The 23,098-nt window shown below is 36.7% G+C and overlaps 1 protein-coding gene across 3 annotated transcripts in view; it reads left to right on the top strand.

Annotated features, from left to right (window-relative positions):
- The window catches only part of SLC25A26 (solute carrier family 25 member 26), a 149,462-nt gene that overhangs the window by 24,074 nt on the left and 102,290 nt on the right, over positions 1-23,098 (top strand). For all 3 annotated transcript variants that reach the window (XM_070576866.1, XM_070576868.1, XM_070576867.1), the window contains 2 exons: positions 7,446-7,550; positions 8,893-8,940. In XM_070576866.1, the coding sequence (XP_070432967.1) occupies positions 7,446-7,550; positions 8,893-8,940 (153 nt within the window). The remainder of the gene's footprint in view (positions 1-7,445; positions 7,551-8,892; positions 8,941-23,098) is intronic.

The raw sequence follows: 23,098 nt of genomic DNA, 5'->3' as shown, positions 1-23,098 counted from the left end.
CGCAGGCAGAGATTTTTTGAGGAGGCTTTTGTAAAGGAACAGCTTACCCCACTGTCCTTCCACTTGATGACTTCCTTCTCGAACACACTTCAGATGGTTTTCTCTTTTAGGGACTTTTTTTCTTTCCCTAATGTCATATGCAGCATGCATTCAGCTGGTATTGATTCCTGAGCTAGGACAAAGTATTTCATCTGATTAATAAAGTGAGTGGAGGAGAGGGAAGGGAAGCTGTGTGTTTTCAGGTAAGAGCAGCATCAGTTTATGGAATACAGTTAAGTTCAGCTTTATGGAAACAATGAATACGATTTTCATATAGGATGATGAAGTTGAAGAAACCATTTCAAGCCACGTGAGTATTGTCTGGTCAGTTTCTGCGACTATGTTGTAAATGGAAAAACTGAATACTTCTCTCCAAGGACCAAGCTGCTACAGTTAAGATTCGCCACTTTTGTGCGATTCTGCACATTGTCAGTGACAAACCTTTATTTTTTAAGATATTACTTTGTTAAGGTTAGGGTTCTTGGTAGCATAATGGATTAAATGCCACTATCACAAACTGGCTTTGATTTTTAAGTTGTATACTTTTAGATTTTTGAGTGCCTGTTATATATCTAGCACTGTGATTGGTGCTAAGAAACAGAATAAGAAATTTTGATCCTTGTCCTTGAGGAGTGTATAAACAAGTTAGATACATTTGTTAAATAACTGGAGAATATTTTGAGGACCTCTGTAAGGAGGCAATGTATGGATCATGAGCTGTCAAGTTATACAGATCAGGGTCAGAATTGTGACTTCTCTGTGTATTTGCTCTGTCTGTAGACCATTTACTTACTTAACCTTACTGAGCTGCTGTTTTCCTTATCTTGAAAAACAGGGTTAATGCTCCCTCACTCACACTTCTGGTAAGAATTAAGTGATACAACACTTATAAAGTGCTCAGCCTGGCATCTAATACGTAAAGTGCCCAATAGATGTTGGTTCTGGCTCCATGTCACAAAAATTGCTGTATGTAGCACATTTTTAGAATTTTATAGTTTTGGGAAGGCTATCAGTTCAGAAGATGAAGAAATTGAAATTCAAAGAAGTTTAGTGACTCGCTCAAGGTTTCCCAGCTGCTATGGACAACAAAACACCATTGCAGAATGAATAGTTAGACAAACATTTCTCTGTTCTACTTTGTATGTAGTATTTAAAAAATGGAAAAACTGATGCAGAACTGGAGAGAAGAAATGTTTTACTTGGGTGATAGTAAGAACTCGGATCATTGTGTGTTTCTTAAAATAAGAAAAGGTTAAGATTCTAAAACTTGCTCTTAGTTACGATGGGAAGTAAAATAACAGCCCCTCAAAAATGTCCTAGTTCCCAAAACCTGTGAATATAAAACCTAATGTGACAAAAGGGACTTTGACTAAGTTAAGGGTTTTGAGATGGGGAGATTTTCTCGCGTTATCCAGGTGAGCCCAGTGTCATCAAGAGGGAAGCAGGAGTGTCTGAGATTTTGAGATGCTGTGCTGCTGGCTTGAAGATGGAGGAAGGGGCCCAAACCAAAGAATGCAGGTGGCCTCTGGAAACAAGGAAATGTTCCCCTTGAAACAAGGGAAGATGTTTCCCTAGAGCCTTCAGAAGGAATGCTGCCTGGCTGCCATCTTGATTTTAGCTCATTAAGACCCATTTTGCACTTCTGACTTCTAGATTTATTAGAGAATAAATTTGTGTTGTTTTAAGCCACTGAATATGTGGTCATTTACTCTAGCAGCAATAGGAAACTAACACAATCTCCTCCATCTTTAAATCTTATATTGGTAGAAATCTGTAAATCTATCCATGAGGCTTTTGTCACCTAATGTGAGATCATGGCTTATTTCTGTTTTGGGAAGATATAAAAATGAAAAATCCATTTGAGGCTTACCTCTTGGGTTGTGTAAAATTGTGTGAACAGCTTTTAGATGCAGGACCTAAAGGTGATATAATTATTTTTATTGAGAAGGCTATTAACTTTCTGTCTAGAGTCTGGATTATCAAGGATGTTAGTTTTGTCAGGTAAGAGAAGACTAATACCTATAAGAATTTAAAAATTTCCTTCTTATGCATGTTGGCTATTTGTATACATGGAAACAGTCTTATAAGGAACAAAGATGTGATGAACTTATGCCCCCATATCAGTGAATAAAATTTAAACCCTTAGGAGGGTACATCAGGATTTATAAATCGCTGTTTGGATTTTATCAACAGCTGTGATTCCATTTGTAACCAGAAGATGGCAGAATTGACACACAGATGAACTGCTCAGTTACAGGGGTTTGATTTTAAATGGTAGTATAGAAAGATGTCAGATATTCTTAATTTGGAAACCTTTCTAGAAAGAATTTTGGGAATTACGCAAAGAATTTGGAATAAAATACAAATAAGTAAACCATGCATTTAAAAAAATGTTCAGAGTGCCATGAGGTCTCTCTCTCTTTTGCTAATTTGCCACTTTGAGTTTATACTGCAGTCTAAAGCAGCTTTTGCTTTGAATGTGATTAAACTTTGGCGCTATTCAACTCACTTAAGTTTCTGCTGAACTTATGATAGAGTTGCCCGTGTAAACATGAAGAAGCGGTTAATAATTAAACCTTGAACCTTTAAGTTCATTAGATGCATGTAAATATGATAGACCTCTGATGAAAAATAATTCTGGAGATGAGAATCAAAAGATTTGGGTTTCATCCTTGCTTCCTAAGTCAGGTAGCTCTCTGACCTTCAGTAACTTCTACTATCTTGATTGATTTGTATATAAAATACTGACATAATTAGCTTCTAATATCAGGAATATTTACAGATTGTTAATTAAGTTTCTTAGAGAAAAGTCTTAAATGCGGTAATTTTGGGTGACCCATCTTAAAATAGTAGGTAAAAGATACATTGTTAATGCATGGTGCTGTTAGTGATCTCCAGTGACTTTGAAGAGCATTTGGAGAGTGAGAAGATGGAAGTGAGACAGATGACATGTGGAGGTGTGGAACTTGGTTGTGGTAACAAAAGAAGCAGAGATGCTAAAATGCAGTATCTTTCTCTCTCTCTTTCCCTCCCTTCGCTCATTTTACCAAATGTGAGACCAAAGTTCACTGTCATTTTTTCCCTTTCATGCACCTAGTCTTATGACTTGTAGTTGAGCATCTTGGTGTTTAATAAATATTAAAAGGAGACATTCAGCTCTGCATTGCAAAGATAAATAAAAAACATAACAAAAGTTTTTATTTATGTCAAAGAAAAATCTTGATAGCAGCTTCATTGTGATCAATTTTTCATCTAAAGTTCGTCAACTTTTTGGTGCGTTTAATTCTAATGAGGCTGTTATTGCATTTTAATGTTGATAAAAGATGGAAGCATGTATTGTCTTTGTGGAAAACCTTAGTTGTCTTGTCTTTTGATAGAACTTTAACTTATAAAACATTCTTGAGTTTAATGAAAATGTCACCGTTCCTATGTCATAGATTCGTACCGAACTCCAGATTTATGAGGAAAGAATGCTCTAAAGAACGGATTTACCAAGAGACCCACAGATGACATTACCTTTATTTCTTTTCATAGAATCACAATACTGTAATGTGTTTTTGTTCTTGTGCAGTGAAATACTCTGTTATAGCTCAAATTCAAATCTAAGAAAGATCAGAGTTAATAGAAAACCAAATGGAAGGCATCGGAGTTATTGGAGGAAATAGACAGAGGCATTGCTTTGTGGCCTCTCTCTTTTGCCAGAATTGCCACACCGCAGAAGTCAGGAGGAAGCCGTGCTGGGTGCTTTGTACTCCATCTGTTAGTTAGATTGTTTTTCATCTGAGAACCTTTTCAAAGTTATTCTTCTGCTTCTGTATTTTTAAGAAATAAAAACGTAATGTAAGAACATGGAGGGTTATGAAGCGTGAAGTTCCATAAATATTTATGCCAAGTCACAAAAGTAGGCAATTCCTATTTTCTTGACATATTGGGGTCATATTTCACTCTTGACCTCTTGAATTGAAAAATACAAGGAGTTAGTGTACCCTTTTCTTTTCTCTTTCCTTTTTATTTATTTATTTTCATTCCTTTAATGAGTTTTAGATTCTGGGAGCTGTCCTGTTAGGTTCCTGTAAGTTTCAGTGGACTTTCTTTTCTATCCTGGTTTATACGTATAGATTTAAGTTTATGCTCTTGTCAGAAGTAACAATTTATAGCCACCTGTAGGCCTTAGTAGTAAGCTGTTTAATCTGTTTTTGTGTGTGTTATTGTCACTAAATTAAAAATAAATTGTTTTTGTTAAGCTTAATAAGTAGGATTGTATTAAAAGCATATTTTAAATTAACCTTTTCATTTTATTTTCTCCCTCACTTAAAATCTTGAGTCAGTAATAAATATTTTTGCCCTTTGAAATTATGTTAAAGAAACTTACAAAGTAATAATACATGTTCCTTGAAGAGAATTTAGAAAATGCGAGCAGGCAGCGAAGGAGAAACATCACCTGTACTCCCCCTCTACTTCTCCAGTCTTTGTCTAACTGTGTGTATAGACAGTCTATTCAGTACAAAGAGAAAAAAATCTGTATTTTAAAAATTTTGAAGTATTGATAAAGTTATTTCTGTGGAAATGATTGATTTTTGGCATTTCCTCTTCTCTTGGATAGCTCATTTGCTTTCTACATAAAACAATACAAAAAGAAAATACAGTAGATAGAATTTTACTTGTCAAGTATACCTCAGTAAAGCTTGGGAAAAAATGTAGTAGAGAGATTTTCCTCCTAGTTGATTAGTAAGGTTGATGCATATTTTCTTCTTGCCCTCAAGGTGTTTAAGGTTTAGAGGAAGAAAAAATAATATATTTTAAAAACCATATGGTAGAAGTTAATAAGTACAAAATGTCAGGTAAGATAGTTTATTTTGGGAGATAAGAAAAAGGAGGAAATAGTTTATTTGGAGAATAAAGAGGGAATCTTTTGAGGTTAAGAAGAGAAGATGTGATTGAGGAAAATGAAGAATTATGGAAATCAAGACCTAAATGAATATCATAAAGATGTCTGGTCCAAGTCAAATAAGAAAAGTTAGACTCAGGAAGGCAAAGGGAAAGCTTGAGAATCCCTTCCAGAGCTAAGGCCACAGTCTCGGTCTGAGGACCCTCAGCCAGACCACTGCCCATTCCATCCTGGAGTTGAGCCGTGAAGGAAAAGTCCAGTTCACATGCAGGGATGCACGCTCTGCTGGGAGGGGCAGTATGGGCAAAGGGAGGTAGTCACAGCAGCGTAGGCATGTGCTAGGGCTCCTGACTCTGTTTTCATAGCCTCTGGGGTCTTCACATTTTATCCCATTTCTATCCTAGATGGTCAATCTCTACCTTGCTGTTACCACTTTCCCTTATCCTATTTGCAAATATTTACCATCCTAAATAAAACAAGACAAAGAACTATTCCTTGGTCCCATGGCCACCTTTAACTATTAACCCATCTCTCCTACCTTCTTAGCTAGCTTCTTGTAGCAGTAGTCTACACTTGTCCATGTCTATCTCTAAATCACCTGTGAATTCACTGTAGTGGGTCTCCTCCCTAAGTGCTCTGTTGAAGCAATTCTGATGAACACTGTTAACTCTCATATGTGCACCACTTGAGACTCTTGACCCACTGCTCTGCAAATCTCCATTTGAGACTTCTGGCCCCCTTGTGTGTCAAGCATGGTTCTTGGTTGCTTGCAGTCACACTTCGTCTTGGCTAACCTATGGGAGAAAAGATTATTTTTTGGAAGGTTGGTAGACATGTTCAGTTGCCTTCCCCTTCTCTGTTGACAATAGAATGCTGATTTGGTTTGGGTGGCAGTGTCCTTAGCCCTTTGCTAGATCTGCATATTCTTAGCCTCTCTAACAAGGGATGGTCATGTCACACAATTCTGGCAACCATGAGCAAGTGGACACCTGTTGGGAGGCATCTGAGAAAAAAGAAGGAGGCCTGTTTTTTGCCTTGAACTCAGTAGTGTGATGAGGTGATGCTGGGGGATATAAGAGCTGTCTTTTACTCATGAGGCAGCAAGCCTAAGAATAAAAAGCCAATATACCAAGGGAAAAGGGTAGAAAGCCTGGTTCTTGCTCTCTTTGTTGAGGTTCTGCACAAAATGTTGAACTGCCTACCACCAAAAAACTTGTTAGGTCACGTAAGTAAATGTCATTTATTGCCTAAACCACCAGTTGGTGTTTTGCTACTTGTATCCAAAAAAGCTGTTACTTCTGTAATTGACTCTGGACACTATTTGATGGCTCTTGGAATACATGGAAAACTGGAGAATGAAGTATGGGAAATGAATGGGAAGGGAGAGCATGGCAAGAAGCACACCTTAGGAACAGTGTGGTTAGGGTACCATTGTCTATATATACCACATTTTCTTTATCCATTCATCTGTCAATGGACACTTAGGTTGTTTCCATGTCTTGGCTATTGTAAATAATGCTGCAGTGAACATGGGGGTGTGGATATCTCTTTGATGTGGTGATTTTGTTTCCTTTGGATATAAACCAAGAAGTGGAATTGCTGAATCACATGGTAGTTCTATTTTTAGTTTTTTGAGGACCCTCCATATCGTTTTCCTTAGTGGCTATACCAATTTACATCCCTACCAACAGTGCACAGTGGTTCCCTTTTCTCCACATCCTCACCAACACTTGTTATCTCATCTTTTTGATGACAGCCATCCTAAGAGATGTGGGGTGATTGACAAGTTCCTTATTGTTCCAATTTCTGAAACTAAGAAAATAAGTAGGCTACTGAAGGCAGAGTCCTGGAAGTGTGAGTTTGAGGTGGCATATACTTCACCCTGGCATATCACCAAGGGTGATGTTAAAATCATTTGTTGACTTGTCAGGTGTAAGTGTAGACCAATCAGGACCTATGTCAACTTGAATGCTGGCACAGGGTCTGAGAGTGCCCGGAGTTCCCTCTCAGTTGTTGCATGGTGGGGAGCTGTAGGGTTGGGAGCGGTCAAGGCTGGAGGCTGGTGAGATGGAAGGTTAGGGGTCACCAGCTGATGGTCGGTCTTGCCTCTACCAATATGTGCTTTACTTCCAGTAAAGCAAAGGCCTTTTTGGTTCATTCTTTCATCAGACATGTTTGAAATGGTTGTTATGTGAACACCAGATGCTATTGTAGGTGTTGGGAGTTCAAAATGAGTAAATGTGCTTCTTGCCATCGAGGGATTTATGAATAGATGTGCTTTGAACAACATCGCAGGAGGTGGGAGGATCTATAAGGACAAAGGAGGACAGGTTGTGGCCTGATAAAACGTGTATGTCCATTAAGGGTCAAAGTGTTTTAGTTCATAAAAGACAAACTCTTTGATATCTTGCACTAAGCCTGTACATTATGCCTTTTTTACTATAATTTTTGCTTATAAAACTTCAATTTTCATAGCAGTTATTTCTTTTTAGGATGTAATTAAATTTCTGTATTTTAGGTTGCCTGCCTGATTCGAGTTCCTTCTGAAGTAGTTAAGCAGAGGGCACAGGTATCTGCTTCTTCGAGAACATTTCAAATTTTCTCTAACATCTTATATGAAGAGGTGAGATGTGTTTTTAAGCTCTCTTTCTTCTTTATTGAGAAAGTTTTTATAGTAGCTAATGTGAACGCTGTGGGTCTCATATCAGGAGTCTTAGAAGAAACCTTAAAGCGAAATGTCCAATTATAGGAACTTTTTCTGCTAAGATTATCTTTGTCTTTCCTTTGTTTTTGAATTTTTATTTTCATTTTTCTTTTTCAGATTTCTAAACAAATGCATATTGATTGCCTCTACTGTATATGTGTCCTACGTTGTAATTGTCCAATAGTTTTTTGGAATCAGACATGGAATAAATAGCAGATATGAAAAGAGAATTAAGATATATTAAAACATCACTACAGAATTTGAGAGCCAGTGGAAGAGAAGTGTAGTAATGGACTGATTTTAGTGGCCAACATCATAATGTTTATATCAAACTGCGTGTCCTCTTTTACTGGTTAGTGTTAAGCTGTGGGTCAGAAATCACTCTGCTGGCCATGTGTTTAGGGACCATTGAGCTGCATTCTTATGTATTTTTTTTTTAAGAATTTTTTTTTTTTGGTAAGGAAGATTGTCCCTGAGCTAACATCTGTGCCAGTCTTCCTCTATTTTATATGTGGGACACCACCACAGCATGGCTTGGTGAGTGGTGTGTAGGTCTGTGCCCAGGACCTGAACCTGCGAACCCTGGGCCATTGGAGTGGAGTGTGTGAACTTAACCACTATGCCACTGGGCTTGCCCCCTTTATAGTTTTTACAGAAGTCTTTTTTTATAGAAATCATTTACATGGAAATTTCACTTAGTCTAGGTCTTAGAAAAATTATTCAGAATGGTCTCTCTGTCATCTAGGTGAGGGGATATTGAATGAGATCAATCCAATAGAGAGTCCCTGTTGAGTAATGTGGATGGTTAAATAGATGTCAGGGCTTGTCCAGAGGTATTTGTCACTACTTTATTGAGAGATGATTAATGAATTTGTGATGTTGTCTGATTGAAACTATGAGATATAATTCTGTTTTTATATGAAAGGATAATTGGCATTCTGTGTGCATTTGCTTTTGGAAATATATTTATTTAAAGCATCTCAAGTATTCTTTTCAGGAGAAAACATGTTGAAAGCAGCTAAAGCTAAATTAATACTATGTAGTCAGTTTTATTATTAGAGATGCTCTCATTTTGGAGGGAGCTGACCTGAGCTTTCCATACCTTAGTCCAGTTTAGAACCTTTAAGCTCTTATGCCTGTGGCCATTGTGAGTGTTTTAGAATTCAGACTGTAGAACAGGAAAATCTGCTTTATTAACGTCGTTCAGGAATCTCCTCTGCTGATCTAACTTTCTGAGCTCTTGGCCTTTTGTTTGTTCCAGGGCATCCAAGGATTGTATCGGGGCTACAAAAGCACGGTTTTAAGAGAGGTAAGTCATTCGGTTTCCAATAATGAACTACAAAAGAATAATGTGCTTTGTTCACTTAATTTATTTGGAGAGACTGTGTTTAAAAAATTAGAGTTACTTTTTACGATTAGTTTTTCAAGTGTTTAGTCTTGTCTTGGTTCCTACATCCAATGAATGGGTGGAATGGGTTTGCTGAAAGAGCAGTCCAGTGGTCAGAATGGCCCATCCTGTAGCTTCATTGTTATTTTAGGGTGGCTGGCTGACTGTTATAGCTGAAATATTAAGAAATAACTACTAAGGGTAAGATATCAAGTTAATCACTGTAATACACAGAATTAATGAAAAGTCGGCAATGAAAGAAGCACTCTAAGACAAGTGTCTCAAAAGTCTGTATCGTGCATTTAGCTCTTGTCTTCCTGATAACAAGGCGTGATGAGCTGGGAAGTTTAGTCGAGACTGGAGCCTGGCTCTGCAGGTGACTTGCACTACACTGTGCCCCAGAGCAAGCCATTTCACTTCTCGTTGCCTTCTAACTCGAAAATTCTGTGGTTCAGTATGTGGTAAATTGTTTTTTGGGTTTTTTTGGTTGAAAAAGCAAAGTAGGAGCCGGCCCTGTGGCTGAGTGGTTAAGTTCGTGTGCTCCACTTTGGCGGCCCAGGATTTCACTGGTTTGGATCCTGGGTGTGGACATGGCACTGCTCATTAGGCCACGCTGAGGCGGCATCCCACGTACCACAACTAGAAGGACCCGCAACTAAAATATACAACTATGTACTGGGGGTATTTGGGGAGAAAAAGTGAAAGAAAAAAAAAAATGGATTGGTAACAGTTGTTAGCTTAAGTGCCAATCTAAAGAAAAAACAAAGTGATTTCAGTATATGCAGGAAGCATGTTTTAATTTTTGTCTCACAAATAAGAGGCTGTTTTGAACTTCGAAAGTTGATTTATAGGTATGTGAGATATAAGAGTTCTTTGGTTTAGAATATAATTTTTTAAGAGTTTAAATCTTACATTTTTTTCTCAGCTTTATTGAGGTATAACTGGCAAATAGAATTGTAAGGTATTTAAGCATACAACATGATGACGTGATATATGTATACCATTGTGAAAAGGATTGGGACATAATTTCCTATTAAAGAAAACACAAATGATCATCCGTAGACATCCGCTCCATGACCTTGTTTTCTATTTGGAGTTCCTTGGATGCTAAAACATTTTCATTTATAAAAATGTTTTTAAATTAAGTCTGGTCGTAATTAGCAGAATAGTGAAATTCTTTGAAATCTCTAATTTTACACCCAGGTAGTTTTTTTGTTTATTTGTTTCTGTTATAGAGTACAGTCTTTATGAAGCACCAGCACTGCTGCGTGTTATTTAAAGCTTTGATTTCCACAAGGTAACAACCTTTAGTGTAGATGGTATAGTTGGTATAGATATTTGAAAAACTTCTTTTAAAGGCAAACTGAATGTTTCAAAATTAATTATTTGTGTGAAGATGACTTCTGCTTCTCAAAAATATCACCCCCACTATATCTTCATTCTGTACCTATTTTCTGACTCACTAAACATGTGTTATTTACTCAGATCTCACCTGGGTGCAGGAAAAAGGGGAAGGCAGTCAACCTTTTTGATTTTTCTGAGAGATACTGAATAAATGAATATGTTTACATGCCAGAGAATACTGGTTTTGCATACAAACAAATAGATAAAACACATGGTTACAACTGCATTCTATTCTTTTAAAAATTTGTTTTGACGTATGTCACCCTAGTAATTAATTTCTAGGCTGCAATTCTTGCAAATAGTATGACCCTAGTGAGACGACTTTGTTTACTCAAGATGGCGATGCTTTGTTGGAAATTTAATTGGGGTCTTCTGCATTATGCGTATTCATAAAAGATCCTTCAGAACTAATTTTAGTTGAAGTATTGCTTTTGTAAAGATTCTCTGATAGAATGAGAGACAAATTATTGCTGAATGCAACATAGCTTCTTTTCAAAACAAGAAAAATTACAAGTGATATATCTGCTTTAAACAAAATCTTTGCATTGTAAATAGTTTCAATTCTTACGTTATTCTGACACAAATATCAAACCTGCTTTGCCAAGAGCTTGTTTGATTGTCTCAATAAGAAAATGCATTGAAGCCTTAGTGAGAATCACCAGGAAACTTATACATTTATTCTGTGTACAATTTTTTCTTTAAAATAGTCTTATCTCCCTAGCGGTAGCCCATTAGAATGAGATTGAAGTTTGAATCCATGCATTATAAGATAGATTATGTGTGTTCTTTAGATTTTGTGAGTGCTGTCACTTGTTTTTTTTACTGCATTTGATGTTTGTGGAGATTGCATGCTTATCCCTTATGTTCTTCTAAATTATTTTGGTTACTGTGAATTTTAGACTGAATCTACCCAAGGTCAACAGATTATACTATTTACCTCACCCTTTCAGTGTTCATTTTCCTCATGATTTTGGACAAATTAGATGTGGCCAGGCATTGTGGTGCAGTGGTCTCTTTGCATTAGGATGGAAATGGGAAGCAAAATCACAGCTGCTTTCATAGCCAGGCTGATTTCAGAGGGTCCCGTGTCCTGAAAGTTCTATGGAGTTCTCATGATCTTGCATGTGAGTTAGGACTTCTGTAGAGGAAGAAAGCAGAAAAGGCAAGTTGTTTCGAAGGAAGTAGGAATAAGTTAAGCTCAGCAAATGCATTTTATCTTCAAATTCTACTCATCAGTCATTTTAAGAGTGCCTATTGTATGTTGAGTACCACACAGAACATTTCTGCCCTGAAGGATTCACGTTCTGGTGGGGAAACAAGAAGGGGAGTAGACACGTTCCGGTGCAGTGTAGAAGTGCTGTAATGATGTGGATGTACAGGATGCAGCTGGGATTGTGGAAGAAGCAGTGCATGAGTGGTATTCAATTAGTATTTGTTGCATTAATAAAAACGAGTCTTGGCTTAATTCTTGAAGGAGTGGCAATTAGAAGTAGTCAAGGAGACAGAGGAGATGTAACAACATGAGCAAAGGCATAAGCGTGTGAAAGAACACGTGTGTACCTTGTTACAGAATTGGGGTTTTCAGCTCACTGAAAAGGCAAGAGTGATTTTCCTCTACCTCAAGCCAAGTGAGGGCACTTGAAGAAAGCACTCAACCGAGTGGGCAATTTGCCTGGAGGAGAGATTGAGGCGCTCACCCAAGCTGAATGTTTGCCAGGGGACTGGAGTGGAACGCCTGGGAAAAGCCCTTGGAAGAGCCTGACATGTGTCCCCTGGAGTTTGGAGGACAGATTATTGGCGTTTGACTCTTGTGTATATATATATGATGGTGAGACACTGGTTGGAGCTGCCTCAATGGCAAGATGTTGCCATTTTGGTAGTGAATAATGCCTGGCTTCTTTTTGGTGGTTAATAGTGGCCACTAAAGAGATTTGAAATAGCTTAGGATTATCTCTTCCTCTCCCCCCACCTTTGCTACCAGGCTTCAGTGAAGACAAGTCTCTCACCAAATTCGGTTACACATGCAATCAAAGTCAAGCAATCAAGCAGGCCAAAACATATCATATAGCCTCTTCTGAAAGTTCTCTGAAGCCTCAATCTGTCCCTTTAGGTGCAAAAATCACCCCTCTGATTCAAAAGTTCACTTGCAAGTAGACACGGCAGCTTTCCAAGCTTGTTTACCCTTATTGTCTATTTGAGGCAATGAGAATTCCCCCTACTGTGGTGGCTGGAAACAGGAACTTTTAGGAATCAAGCCTTAAAGATCATCCTTCAAAGTCTCTTTCCCAGCTCTATTGTCTGCCCATTCAGTTCCTTTTCCCCAAAACGCCTCATTTATATAAGTCTCTTGCCTGTTTTTCTAGAGATACTCTATCCTAGATGTTCTGCATTTTGTTCATTTTTTTAACCAAAATATTTTCGAGATCATTTTGTATCACTTCATAAAGAACACCCTCTTTTTATGATTTCGTAAGTACTCCATTGTACAAGTGAGCCATTTTTTATTTAACCAGATCGTCTTTGGTGGACATTAAAAACGTGCTGCAATGAGTACTATTGTTCCAATGTCATTTTGTACATGGTTGAGGATGTTTGTAGGTTATATGCCCAGTGGTGGAACTGCCTGGTTAAAGATGTAAGGACATTTGTAATGTTGGTACATGTCGCCAAGTTGCCCTTCATGGAACTACCAGTTGACACTTTTGACAGCAGTGTAGGAGCTGTGTTCTCCCCTGCCTCACTAATGGTACTAGCAATCTAAGAGGTGATCTCACTGTAATTTAATTAACCACAGTGAGCCTATGAACGTATATTTGAGAACTATTTTATTCCTTTACTGTGAACTGATTATTTGAATTATATTGAAGTTATTGTGAGAATTAAATGAAGAGATCCATGTGAAGTGCTTTCTACAGCTTGTAACTTAGTATGTGTTCAAGAAATGTTAACTATGATTGTTAGTATTCTCGGTAATTGAAAAGGTTTTTGACAGGAAATGACACCTAAGGTGAAATGCAACTCTGCCCCTTACCAGTTGTCTGCTCTTGGCAAGTTACTTAACCTCGCTGACCCCCAGTTTGCCCATCTGTGCTAGGAACTTTGCATAGAGTATTCTCACTGAAATCCCACAGCAGTTTTGCTGTGAAGGAGGTGGTACAGCAAAATGGTCTGCTGGGAGATGCAGAAATGAAGAAACCTGCCTCCAGGTTGTTAGGTTCTCAAACAGGGGTGCAACCTTGATTGGTCTGTATTTAAACATGTGAGTGTCATGTCATGATGATGAGTAACAATAGTTGTGTTTGAACTGGAGGCCAGTTAACTGGTATTACTTGTAAAACTTCTCAGCTACAACTGGGCCATGTTTTACCCAAATGTCTTGTAGAGAGGAATTGTTTATTCAGTTAACAAGTTGCAACCTGCAACTTATTTTATGTTCACTGGCTACTTCTGTAGGAAACACAACATATGTATTGGTTATAATAATGTAAAGTTACCCTAATTGATGGCGAACTGATCAAAATTACTAATGTAACTGGGTTGGAAAACTTTTATGATTATTCTCTTTTGGGTCAGATTAATAATTTACTGGAATTTATTTCCCAAATAAGATTACTCATTTAGAGGATGACTGTATTACTGAGATTGCAACACTTGAATATTTTCCATTGAAAAATGTCTTGAAGCAACTATATCTAGAATTTGTATTACTTCCTATCCTTAGGCCTGTGTACTGTTTTCTGCTTTCATGATAGTAAAAAGAGAAAAAATAATTAGTGCTATGTGATAAGAATTTTTTCTCCTTGTATCAGTGCTGTGTATCTGTCTCTCTGTGTGTTTGTATGAAATTGTTTTCTTTGATTTACCTCTTCCTTTCTCTTTTAGTTTGTCTTTACAGTTCATTTCTGTGTGGCTACATATAATTATGCCTATCTTCCCAAATAGCATGTAGTGCCTCTTGAAAACAGCTATCAGATTTTTACCTTTTCGTAGCATGCTCAGGTTCTAGCATAATGCCTTCCACAAAGTCAGCACTCAGCAAATACTTGTTTTTTTCATTCCTTTAAATTTGATTATTTTTTGTTCAGATGCTGCTTGACACCATGATCATCTCAGAATGCTCAGGGAGCTCTAAGGGCACTTGGAATAATGCAGGGTGGTGGTGCAGCCTTTTGATACACCACATTATAAGATCTTTGCATTAGATAGGTGATGAAATATCAGAGTATATAGACATGCACTGAAAATGACATTTTGATCAGTGACAGACCACATATTTAAAGGTAGTTTTGTAAGATTAGTAGCATATAGCCTAGATGTGCAATGAACTATGCCATCTAGGTTTGTATAAGTACCCTCTGTGATCACACAATGATGAAATTGCCTAACGACGAGTTTCTCGGAACTTATCCCCATTGTTAAGTGATGCATGACTCTCTAATTTTCTAAGATTTCAGTCTTTTTGAGCCTTGAAAAAATAGTTTTTGTAAGACTGGTTTAGTTAGAAAAGTAATAAGCACTGTAATTAATTCACTTATTTTTCACATCTTAGTAATTCTACTGAAAAGGAAAAAAGTGATTATAAATTTTTCCAAACTTTTAATGTGAAATTGTTTTTCAGTTAAAATCCAATGCAAACATATTGAACCCTATTTTAATCCTACGTAATTCATTTTATTAACTATGACCAAATAGAACATCTGTTAAAATTCCATAATGTTAGCTTCATGGGAAAAGAAAAAAATCCATTTGTTCTTGGAGTTTGTCCATTGTTTTATTGTTCAGGCTTTCAGTAAATGTTTAATGAGACATTCTTATTAATGAGAATATTAAACAAATGAAAAAGAAATATCCCCTTTAATCACAGAGGTTTATGAAATCAGTCACTTAATTGCATTTACATTATTATAACTTTACTGTAGAGATGTTCTATGATGAATGAACAGTAGTTCATTTAATTCATTCTTTAATTCAAGAACCTAAATTATTACTCCTCAAATATGGATTTTAGTGTACAGTTTTATTTTGTTAAATAAACAAACATATTTAGAAAGAACACTTTAGTGAAATTAATGTAGAAAAATTACTTTAGCCCTTTAGTGCATATTTTCTCATGTTTTGTTTACATGAAACCAGCTGCTATTTACTTTTCCCATTCTTTGGACTCATTTCATTTCCACTGTAGTTTTGAAAAGGCTACATATATCCATTGTTGTGTACTGGTCATGTTATCCTGAAGGGACACCAGTTCCTGTGTATATGGTTTACTGGGATGTAAATGCAATAACATGACTCTTCAGTATAAACAAATAAGCAAGCTATTGAGGAAAGGTGGGAATTATCTCATAATTCTTTATTGTAAATGTCAGCATCATAAACCATAAGACTTAAACAGGCTCTGTCTTTGTTATTCCTTTGTGTTTTTCATCCCATGTGAAATATCCTCTTCCTTCATCTTTGTGTGTCAGTTTTGATTGCATTTAGGCTGCAAATAAAGAAAATCTGACTACAGTGGTTGCACAAAATAAGTTTTTTTCCTTCTATAACAAGAAATCTGGAGATGGTCTTTCTAAGGCTGGTGTGTTAGTTAAATGAGGGCATCCAGGATCCAAGCTCTTTCCTGTTGCTTGGCTGACCTTAGTGTGCTGGCTGATTTACTCGTGGTCACAAAATGGCTGCTGCACTTTTAGGCATCATGACTGTTGCAAGTATGAAGAAGGGGGAAGGGCAGGAGATGATACTAGCCTTATTTGTCACTCTGTTTAACTGGAAAACAAAAGTTTTCTTGAGTCAGGTGTCTTAGTGCCTTCCTGAGTTGCATGGGGATTGAGAAGTGGAGTATGTCTGTAGCTTTTTAGTGTAATAGGTGAAGGTGGGCAAAGAGGGGCTTGGGAATGCTGTTGCTGAGTCACCCTACAGAGTCTGCCATAATCTGTCTCTGCAAGTCCTTTTAGCTCAAGTTCCATCCCTTCAGAAAGGAAACCATTACGTGCACTTCTGTCTTCATCCCGTACTTGGTTGCCCCCTTGTTAACAGCCCTGAGCACTTGTCTAGACCACAATTTTTGGACATTTAATTCTACTCTGGAAACTGTAGTGTCTGTTCTTACTCTTTTTCTGCCACCTTTGTACTTTTTTGGGTACCAGTGTGGAAGCTCTTCTTTAAAAATCATTAGGTGGTCTCTGTAATTATTATTTTGAGGCATGAGTTTGCTTCAGAGTTACTTGTTTTTTAATACAGTTTTGCTTTTAAAGTTAAGATCTCAGAAAACCTGTATTGATATATGTAGAAAGAAACTTTCCTTAAAAAATAAGTAAATCACAATTGAAATAATAGCTAATGTTTACTAAACACTTAGGATGTTCCAGTGACTGTGCTAAGTTCCTTACATGCATTATTTTGTATAATCCTCACAGCATCCGCAAACGGGATCCCTGCTTGATAGAAACTGAGGCTAGTGAGGTTGTGGGTCACCCAAAGTCTCACATCCAGTAAGGGAGAGAGCCAAGGACTCTGTGCCCATGATCTTAACCCCTATGGTGAGCTCTGTTTTTGAATTTTATATGTAAATAAATATTTCTGGGGAGGAAAATATATCCTTAAAATTAATAGTTCTTATTTATATCTTTCTTCAGTCTTTAAACCTTTAGGTAGGCATTAATGCCAGGAGTTTGGGGAAAATAAGTTCTCGGCAACTGGAAGTCTACATGACATTAAAAGAAAAGTTAATCAGAGGACACAGACAAACATGGAGAATGTGCTTTGATAGAGATGTTTATGAAGAACAGTGGCTTGTAAGTGCACATTATCCCATATGTTTGCATGAGGTGTTCATATACTCCTTCTCTGAGGGGCCTCCTGTGACCCCTCTAGCTAAAATAGACGCCTCAACTCTGCTCACTCACCTGTTACCCTAGCATGCACCGTTATCTGAAATTATCTTAATTTCTTGTTTACAGATTTATTACCTGCCTCTTTTCCCCCACTGGAATATGCATCTCACTATGAGGTGTCTACTGTCTGTTTTGTTCCCCACTATTAATCTAACACCCAGAAAAATGCTTGACACATAGCACACTCAGAAAATGTTTAATGAACAAACCAGTGACTTAATCACACTTCCTTCTCAGAAGTAGACTAGTTTTAAGTACTCCAGCAGATTCCTGGGCTAAGAAGCATTTGGCAAGAATTATGGAGTCCTCACTTAATTCCCAGGTAGGTTAGTGGTTTTCTGCCATATAAACTTTCTGCACTTCCAGTGAGGTTAGTTTTCTCCTTGTCTTTTCTTATTGTATTTCCTGGTATTCTTGTGTCTTCCACATATACCCCTTATTTTAATTTTGTCATTTCTAGTTTTAAGAGTTGTTCCTATGAATATTTTATGTATGTAAAACACTTTTTGAAATGACATATGAAAATAGTAAACAACTCGTTCTTGAAGAAAATCTTTCATCAGATACATGCAAATTATGTACAATAAACACTGTGGGTCAAAAATTACTCTTGAGATCCTCAGTATTGTATACTATCTTATTGTCTGAACAAACACCATCTTATAAGGAGTATTAAGAAAGAAACTGTATGTATTAAAACCAAGTTTGAAGGAAAAAAAATCTAGAATTTTTGTGTGTAATTCAAGTATTGTGGTTGAAGGGAATCATTTAAAGGAATTACTGTTGAAAATAATTATCTGTGGGTTTGACTACCAGTTGCAGATTATCTTGGAATCATATAATGATAATAGTTACAATTTGAATTCTGATCACATACTTTACATATATTTTTCTAATCCTTAACTGGAAGATATTAACCTTTTTTTTACAGATCAGCGAGCTGAGGCTTGGAAATTTAGGCAGTACTGGTAGTATGTGGCAGGACTAGCAGCGGAGGCCAAGCCTGTGTGATTCCAAAGCCTCTCCTTCTTGTTACGCTTTGCTTCCTGCTCATGTCTTGCAGATGAATTCACTGTTCATTCCTCTTGGAATTTTTCAGTAAATTTTAGGAAAATAAAATGATAGCGTATCTGTAATACTTGAAACAAATCTGTTAACATGAAGTGGAGCACAATTTCTGAGTGTTAGACTATTCTGAAAGATAGAAATGGAACCCACCTGTATAGGCAGAAAATGAGGTGCTTCTAAATTAGGGATTATTATTGATTTCATCATACTCCTTCATCCAGCCTTTGTTATGGTTGCTTAAAATGCTTCAACTGATTTTAGACTCTGTCCTCGTTTCTTCCCTGGGCTAAGAAACAGTACAGTAGGTGGGAAAAAGTGTATAATCTTTGGCATTGAAATGATTTTAGTACTTAGACAAGTAATTAGCACATAATTTATTCACTAATGGAGAAACAGAAATTGGTGAGCGAGAAGGATATTTCTTTTCCTTTTTGAAAATACTCTGTTTTTTGTTATTGAACTTGTTGAATCAAAAGTTGTGTTATAGAATAACACACAAGAGGGCGCACAATGCCTATGTTTTAAATGTTGGTGACAAACTTCAATATACATGAAGCTGAAAGCTCTTGAGTTGATCGCTTGGCACATTTAAAAATGGTTCAAATTAAAAAATGGAAATCCAAGCATAATAGTGTTTTCAAATCCAAGGTTCCTGAATAAACAAGTTTATTTTAACTTTTGATACAAGTATGCACAGAAATTTATTTATTTGGGTTGTAATTTTTTAAACTTTTATCATAAAAAAAGTAAAGATACACAAAAATAGATTGGTAAAATGAATCCCCGTGGGCCCATCACTCAGCTTCAACAGCTATCAGTCTTTCGCCAGTATTGTTTCGTCTGTAACCAGAGCCACTTTCCCCACAAAATAATAGAATTATTTTGAAGCAAATATCCGACATTATCTTATTTCATCTGGAACTGCTTCATTATCTAAAAGATAAAAACTGGTAAATATTTTTAACTTATTGAAAATGAGTATCACAGTCTCACAGTATTTCCCTCAAGCTGTTTATCAATTACAAGGAGAAAAATAATAATTTCAGTGTTGGAAACACTGGCAGACACTCCCTTATTCAAGTGATCAAGGTTAACCTCACCAGTAATAAAATACAATGACGTAATACTCCTCCAGTATGATGCACCAGGAAGGACACAATATCGCTTCTTTGGTCTTCTTGCCAAAAAATGCATAATCTCAATTTGATCATGAGAAAACATCAGACAAAGCCAAAATAAGAGACATTGTATGAAATTGTCAAGGTCGTAAAAAATAAAGATGAAAGAACTGTCACTTATTGGAGGAGACTAAGGGGATACAACAAGTAAATGCAATATGGGATTCTGGATTGGATTCTAGATCAGAAAGGATATTGGGGGAAAAACTGGTGAAATAGCTATAATTTGGCTAGCAGTACTGCAGCAATAGGAATAGCTGGTTTTGATCATCATACTCTTGTTATTTAAGTTGTTAACATTAGAGAGCTAGCTGTAGGGTATATGTGAACTCCTATACTAACTTAGCAACTTTTAAAAATTCTATAAATTAGAAATTACTTAAATGTGGAAACAATGACAGATTTGGACATTGTATGAAATAATTTATTTTTAAAATGATCTTCTAAAATCATTATAAATTAAACTTAAAATGTAAATTTTTTATTTTTATCAAAGTAACGTATGCAACTGGTAACAAGTCAAATAATATAGAACTTAGGATCAAAAGCAGCAGTCTCCTGCCCTGTCCATTCCAGTCCTACTCTCTAGAGGCAACGTCTTTTAACTGTTTATATTTTTAGTTCTTCTTATTACATCCATATTTCTGGATAATATATTTAAGCATCTGTTTCTTAATTTGTCTACTGTAGATACAATCTATTGAGTCTTTGGAATGGGAGATGTGATTTAGCTCACGTTGTGCTCCACCCCAACCTTATGTCATATTAGCATTCTAGTTATATAAATTTCATTCCTCTGGTTATTTCAGAAACTTTGTCATGTATTTGTGTTTTTATTTCTTATCCCACAAACTTTTAGCATCTTGTAACTGTCTCTTTATAAGATAAGGCTATTACTTTTTGCCATCTTACTTTCCTTAACTTTTTTTTCCTCTTTCTTCTCCCCAAAGCCCCCAGCACATAGTTGTATATTCTAGTTGTAGGTCCTTCTGGTTGTGCTATGTGGGACACCACCTCGGTATGGCCTGATAAGTGGTGCTGTGTCTGTGCCCAGGATCCGAACTGGTGAAATGCTGGGCTGCCGAAGCGGAACATGCAAACTTAACCACTTGGCTACGGGGATGGCCCCAACTTTTTTTTTTTTTTGCTGAAGATTAGCCCTGATCTAACATCTATTGCCAACCTTCCTTATTTTTTTGCTGGAGGAAGATTAGCCCTGAGCTAACATCTGTGCCAACCCTCCTCCACTTTATATGTGGGTCACCACCATAGTATGGCTGATGAGTGGTGTAGGTCTGAGCCCAGGATCCAAACGTGCACACCTGGGCCACCGAAGCAGAGCATGCCAAATTTAACCACTATGCCATGGGCCGGCACCTCTTCTTGACTTTCAGTTCCTACTCTGGAATGACTTCCTCTCAGCTGCACTTTTTTCCTTGATTGTCAAGATGGCTGACTGTTTCATCCTGTCCTTCATCCACAATCACTTCTTCCATGATTTTTCTGGATTAACTCTAAAAATTGAATACCAGTGAACTAATGTTTGTATTATTTGAGACTTCATGAATGATCACCAGGCCAAATAGTGTGCTAGGGTTATATTTCCTTTTGTATTGGTCCAATGTTGCCCTGAAAGAGATGTTTCCAACATCAGAATCAAATAGACTGTCTTCTTGCACTCTATCAGTTGCTAACATTTATCCCATATTTTAGTTTGCTGAAGATTTGGGGCATGAACTTTCTTATATTCTTTTTTTGGAGTTTCTGATTGCCTTTTTGTTGGGTTTATTATTTGCCCATTTAAGTGTGACAACCTCAAAATTGTATTGGTTTTTGTACCAAGTTTCTTTTTACCTTGGGAATCTTGGAATCTTCCATCCTTTGTTCTAATCTGGCATGATCATTCACCACGTCTAGACTTCTCACTGCCTTCCTGGGTTGAATTTGCTCTTTCCTGGAGGCCTTGGAGCACAGTGGTATAGACCATGGGCTTTGCAGCCAGACCGCCTGGGTTTGACCACAGCTCTGCCTCTGACAAGCTTATGCCTCTGGTGCCTTACTGTCCTCATCTAACAAAGATATTTTAAGGCGTAATAAGTATAAGGATATAGCTCGTTTGTTTGAAGGCCTTTATTTTGTCTAGATTTTTTTGTGCTGTAATTATCTTTCTCTAGTGCCTAATATAATTTAAAAAGGTTCTTACTAACAACACTTGATGATAACCATTCATAATGATTCCTTGGCCTCAAATGTGTCTCATTGATTTTTTTTTAAGTAGGAAGGAATTATGTTAATAAGCCTGAGAGAAGCATTTTGATCTTATCAGTTTAGTGTGCATCCTAATTGTGTTTGGGAAATAAGTGATTAAATTTGACGGTAGGAGTCTTTTAAACTGATACCAAGTTTTCTTTATAAAGCTCCCCTATTCCTTCATCCACATATTGGAGACTTCCCTGCTGTTTATCTCTGAATTATTCCATACTTCTGTTTTGGGGAATGGAATGATAACCAAGTTAAAAACCACTTTGGGATGAAGTTCATTATCCTTTATAGTGGTGATTTAAGTATTTTTTTTTTGCGTGGTAGAAGATATCAGTAATATCTGTGTTTAGACAAGACTATGTCTTATATTGAGCAACAAAATCTTGTGAAAGTTGCACTCTGCTGATTTATCAGTTGGTTCACACAATTGTTTACAAAAGTTCTTTCTTCGTCCCTACAGACGTTTGAGTTTGAAAACATTGTGTGTTGTGTAGATAACACATCTCAACCATTAGTTTTGGACTAGTTTTGATTAAGTAAAGATACCAGACAAGGGGTCTGGCACATAAATAACCTCTTGGTAAGTGGTTAGGTTCTCATCATATTATTTTTCTGTGTTTGAAGGAGGAAGAAATTGAATTTATGCAGCATCTGTTGTATTCCAGACTAAGTGCTTTTCATGTTTTTCACTTAATTTTTACAGTAATCCTACAAAGAATCATTATTGCCAACTGAGTGCTTGGCAAGTGTGGTTCACCTCACCCCCATATATCTAGTCATGATTCCCAACCAATCTGTAATGTTTGTATATCTTGTAAACCATTTTATGAACTAACAGATATTTGCCTAGTTAATACAAGTAAGAAAACTGACACTCAGTGGTGTAAGTAACTCCATTAAAATAACAGTTAGCAGAGGGCAGAGTTGGGCTCTGAATTGTTTGTCTGAACTCTTATGCTCTTCATAACAATGTCTATATTTCCTTCTCTCTGTTGGGAGCATGAGTGAGTAGGTTTTAAAATGAGTAGTAGCACCTTTTCCTTTCCCTCTCCAACTTCTTATTTTGAAAAATTACAACTTACAGAAAAGTTAAAACATGTTCTTTTTCCAAGATTCACTGATTAATATTTTGCCTTGTTTGCTTTATCCCTCTTTCTGTCTATATATTTTTCCTGAATCATTTTCAGTAGGTAGCAGATATCCTGATACTTCATTATTAAATATTCAGCATGTCTTCTAAGAATGGAGTCATGCTTCTCATAACTACAATACCATTAT

Source organism: Equus przewalskii, chromosome 15, assembly GCF_037783145.1.
Source record: "Equus przewalskii isolate Varuska chromosome 15, EquPr2, whole genome shotgun sequence".
NCBI classification, from domain to species: domain Eukaryota; kingdom Metazoa; phylum Chordata; class Mammalia; order Perissodactyla; family Equidae; genus Equus; species Equus przewalskii.
The sequence above is the reverse complement of the archived record's forward strand: the minus strand, read 5'-3'. Positions and strand labels throughout refer to the sequence as shown.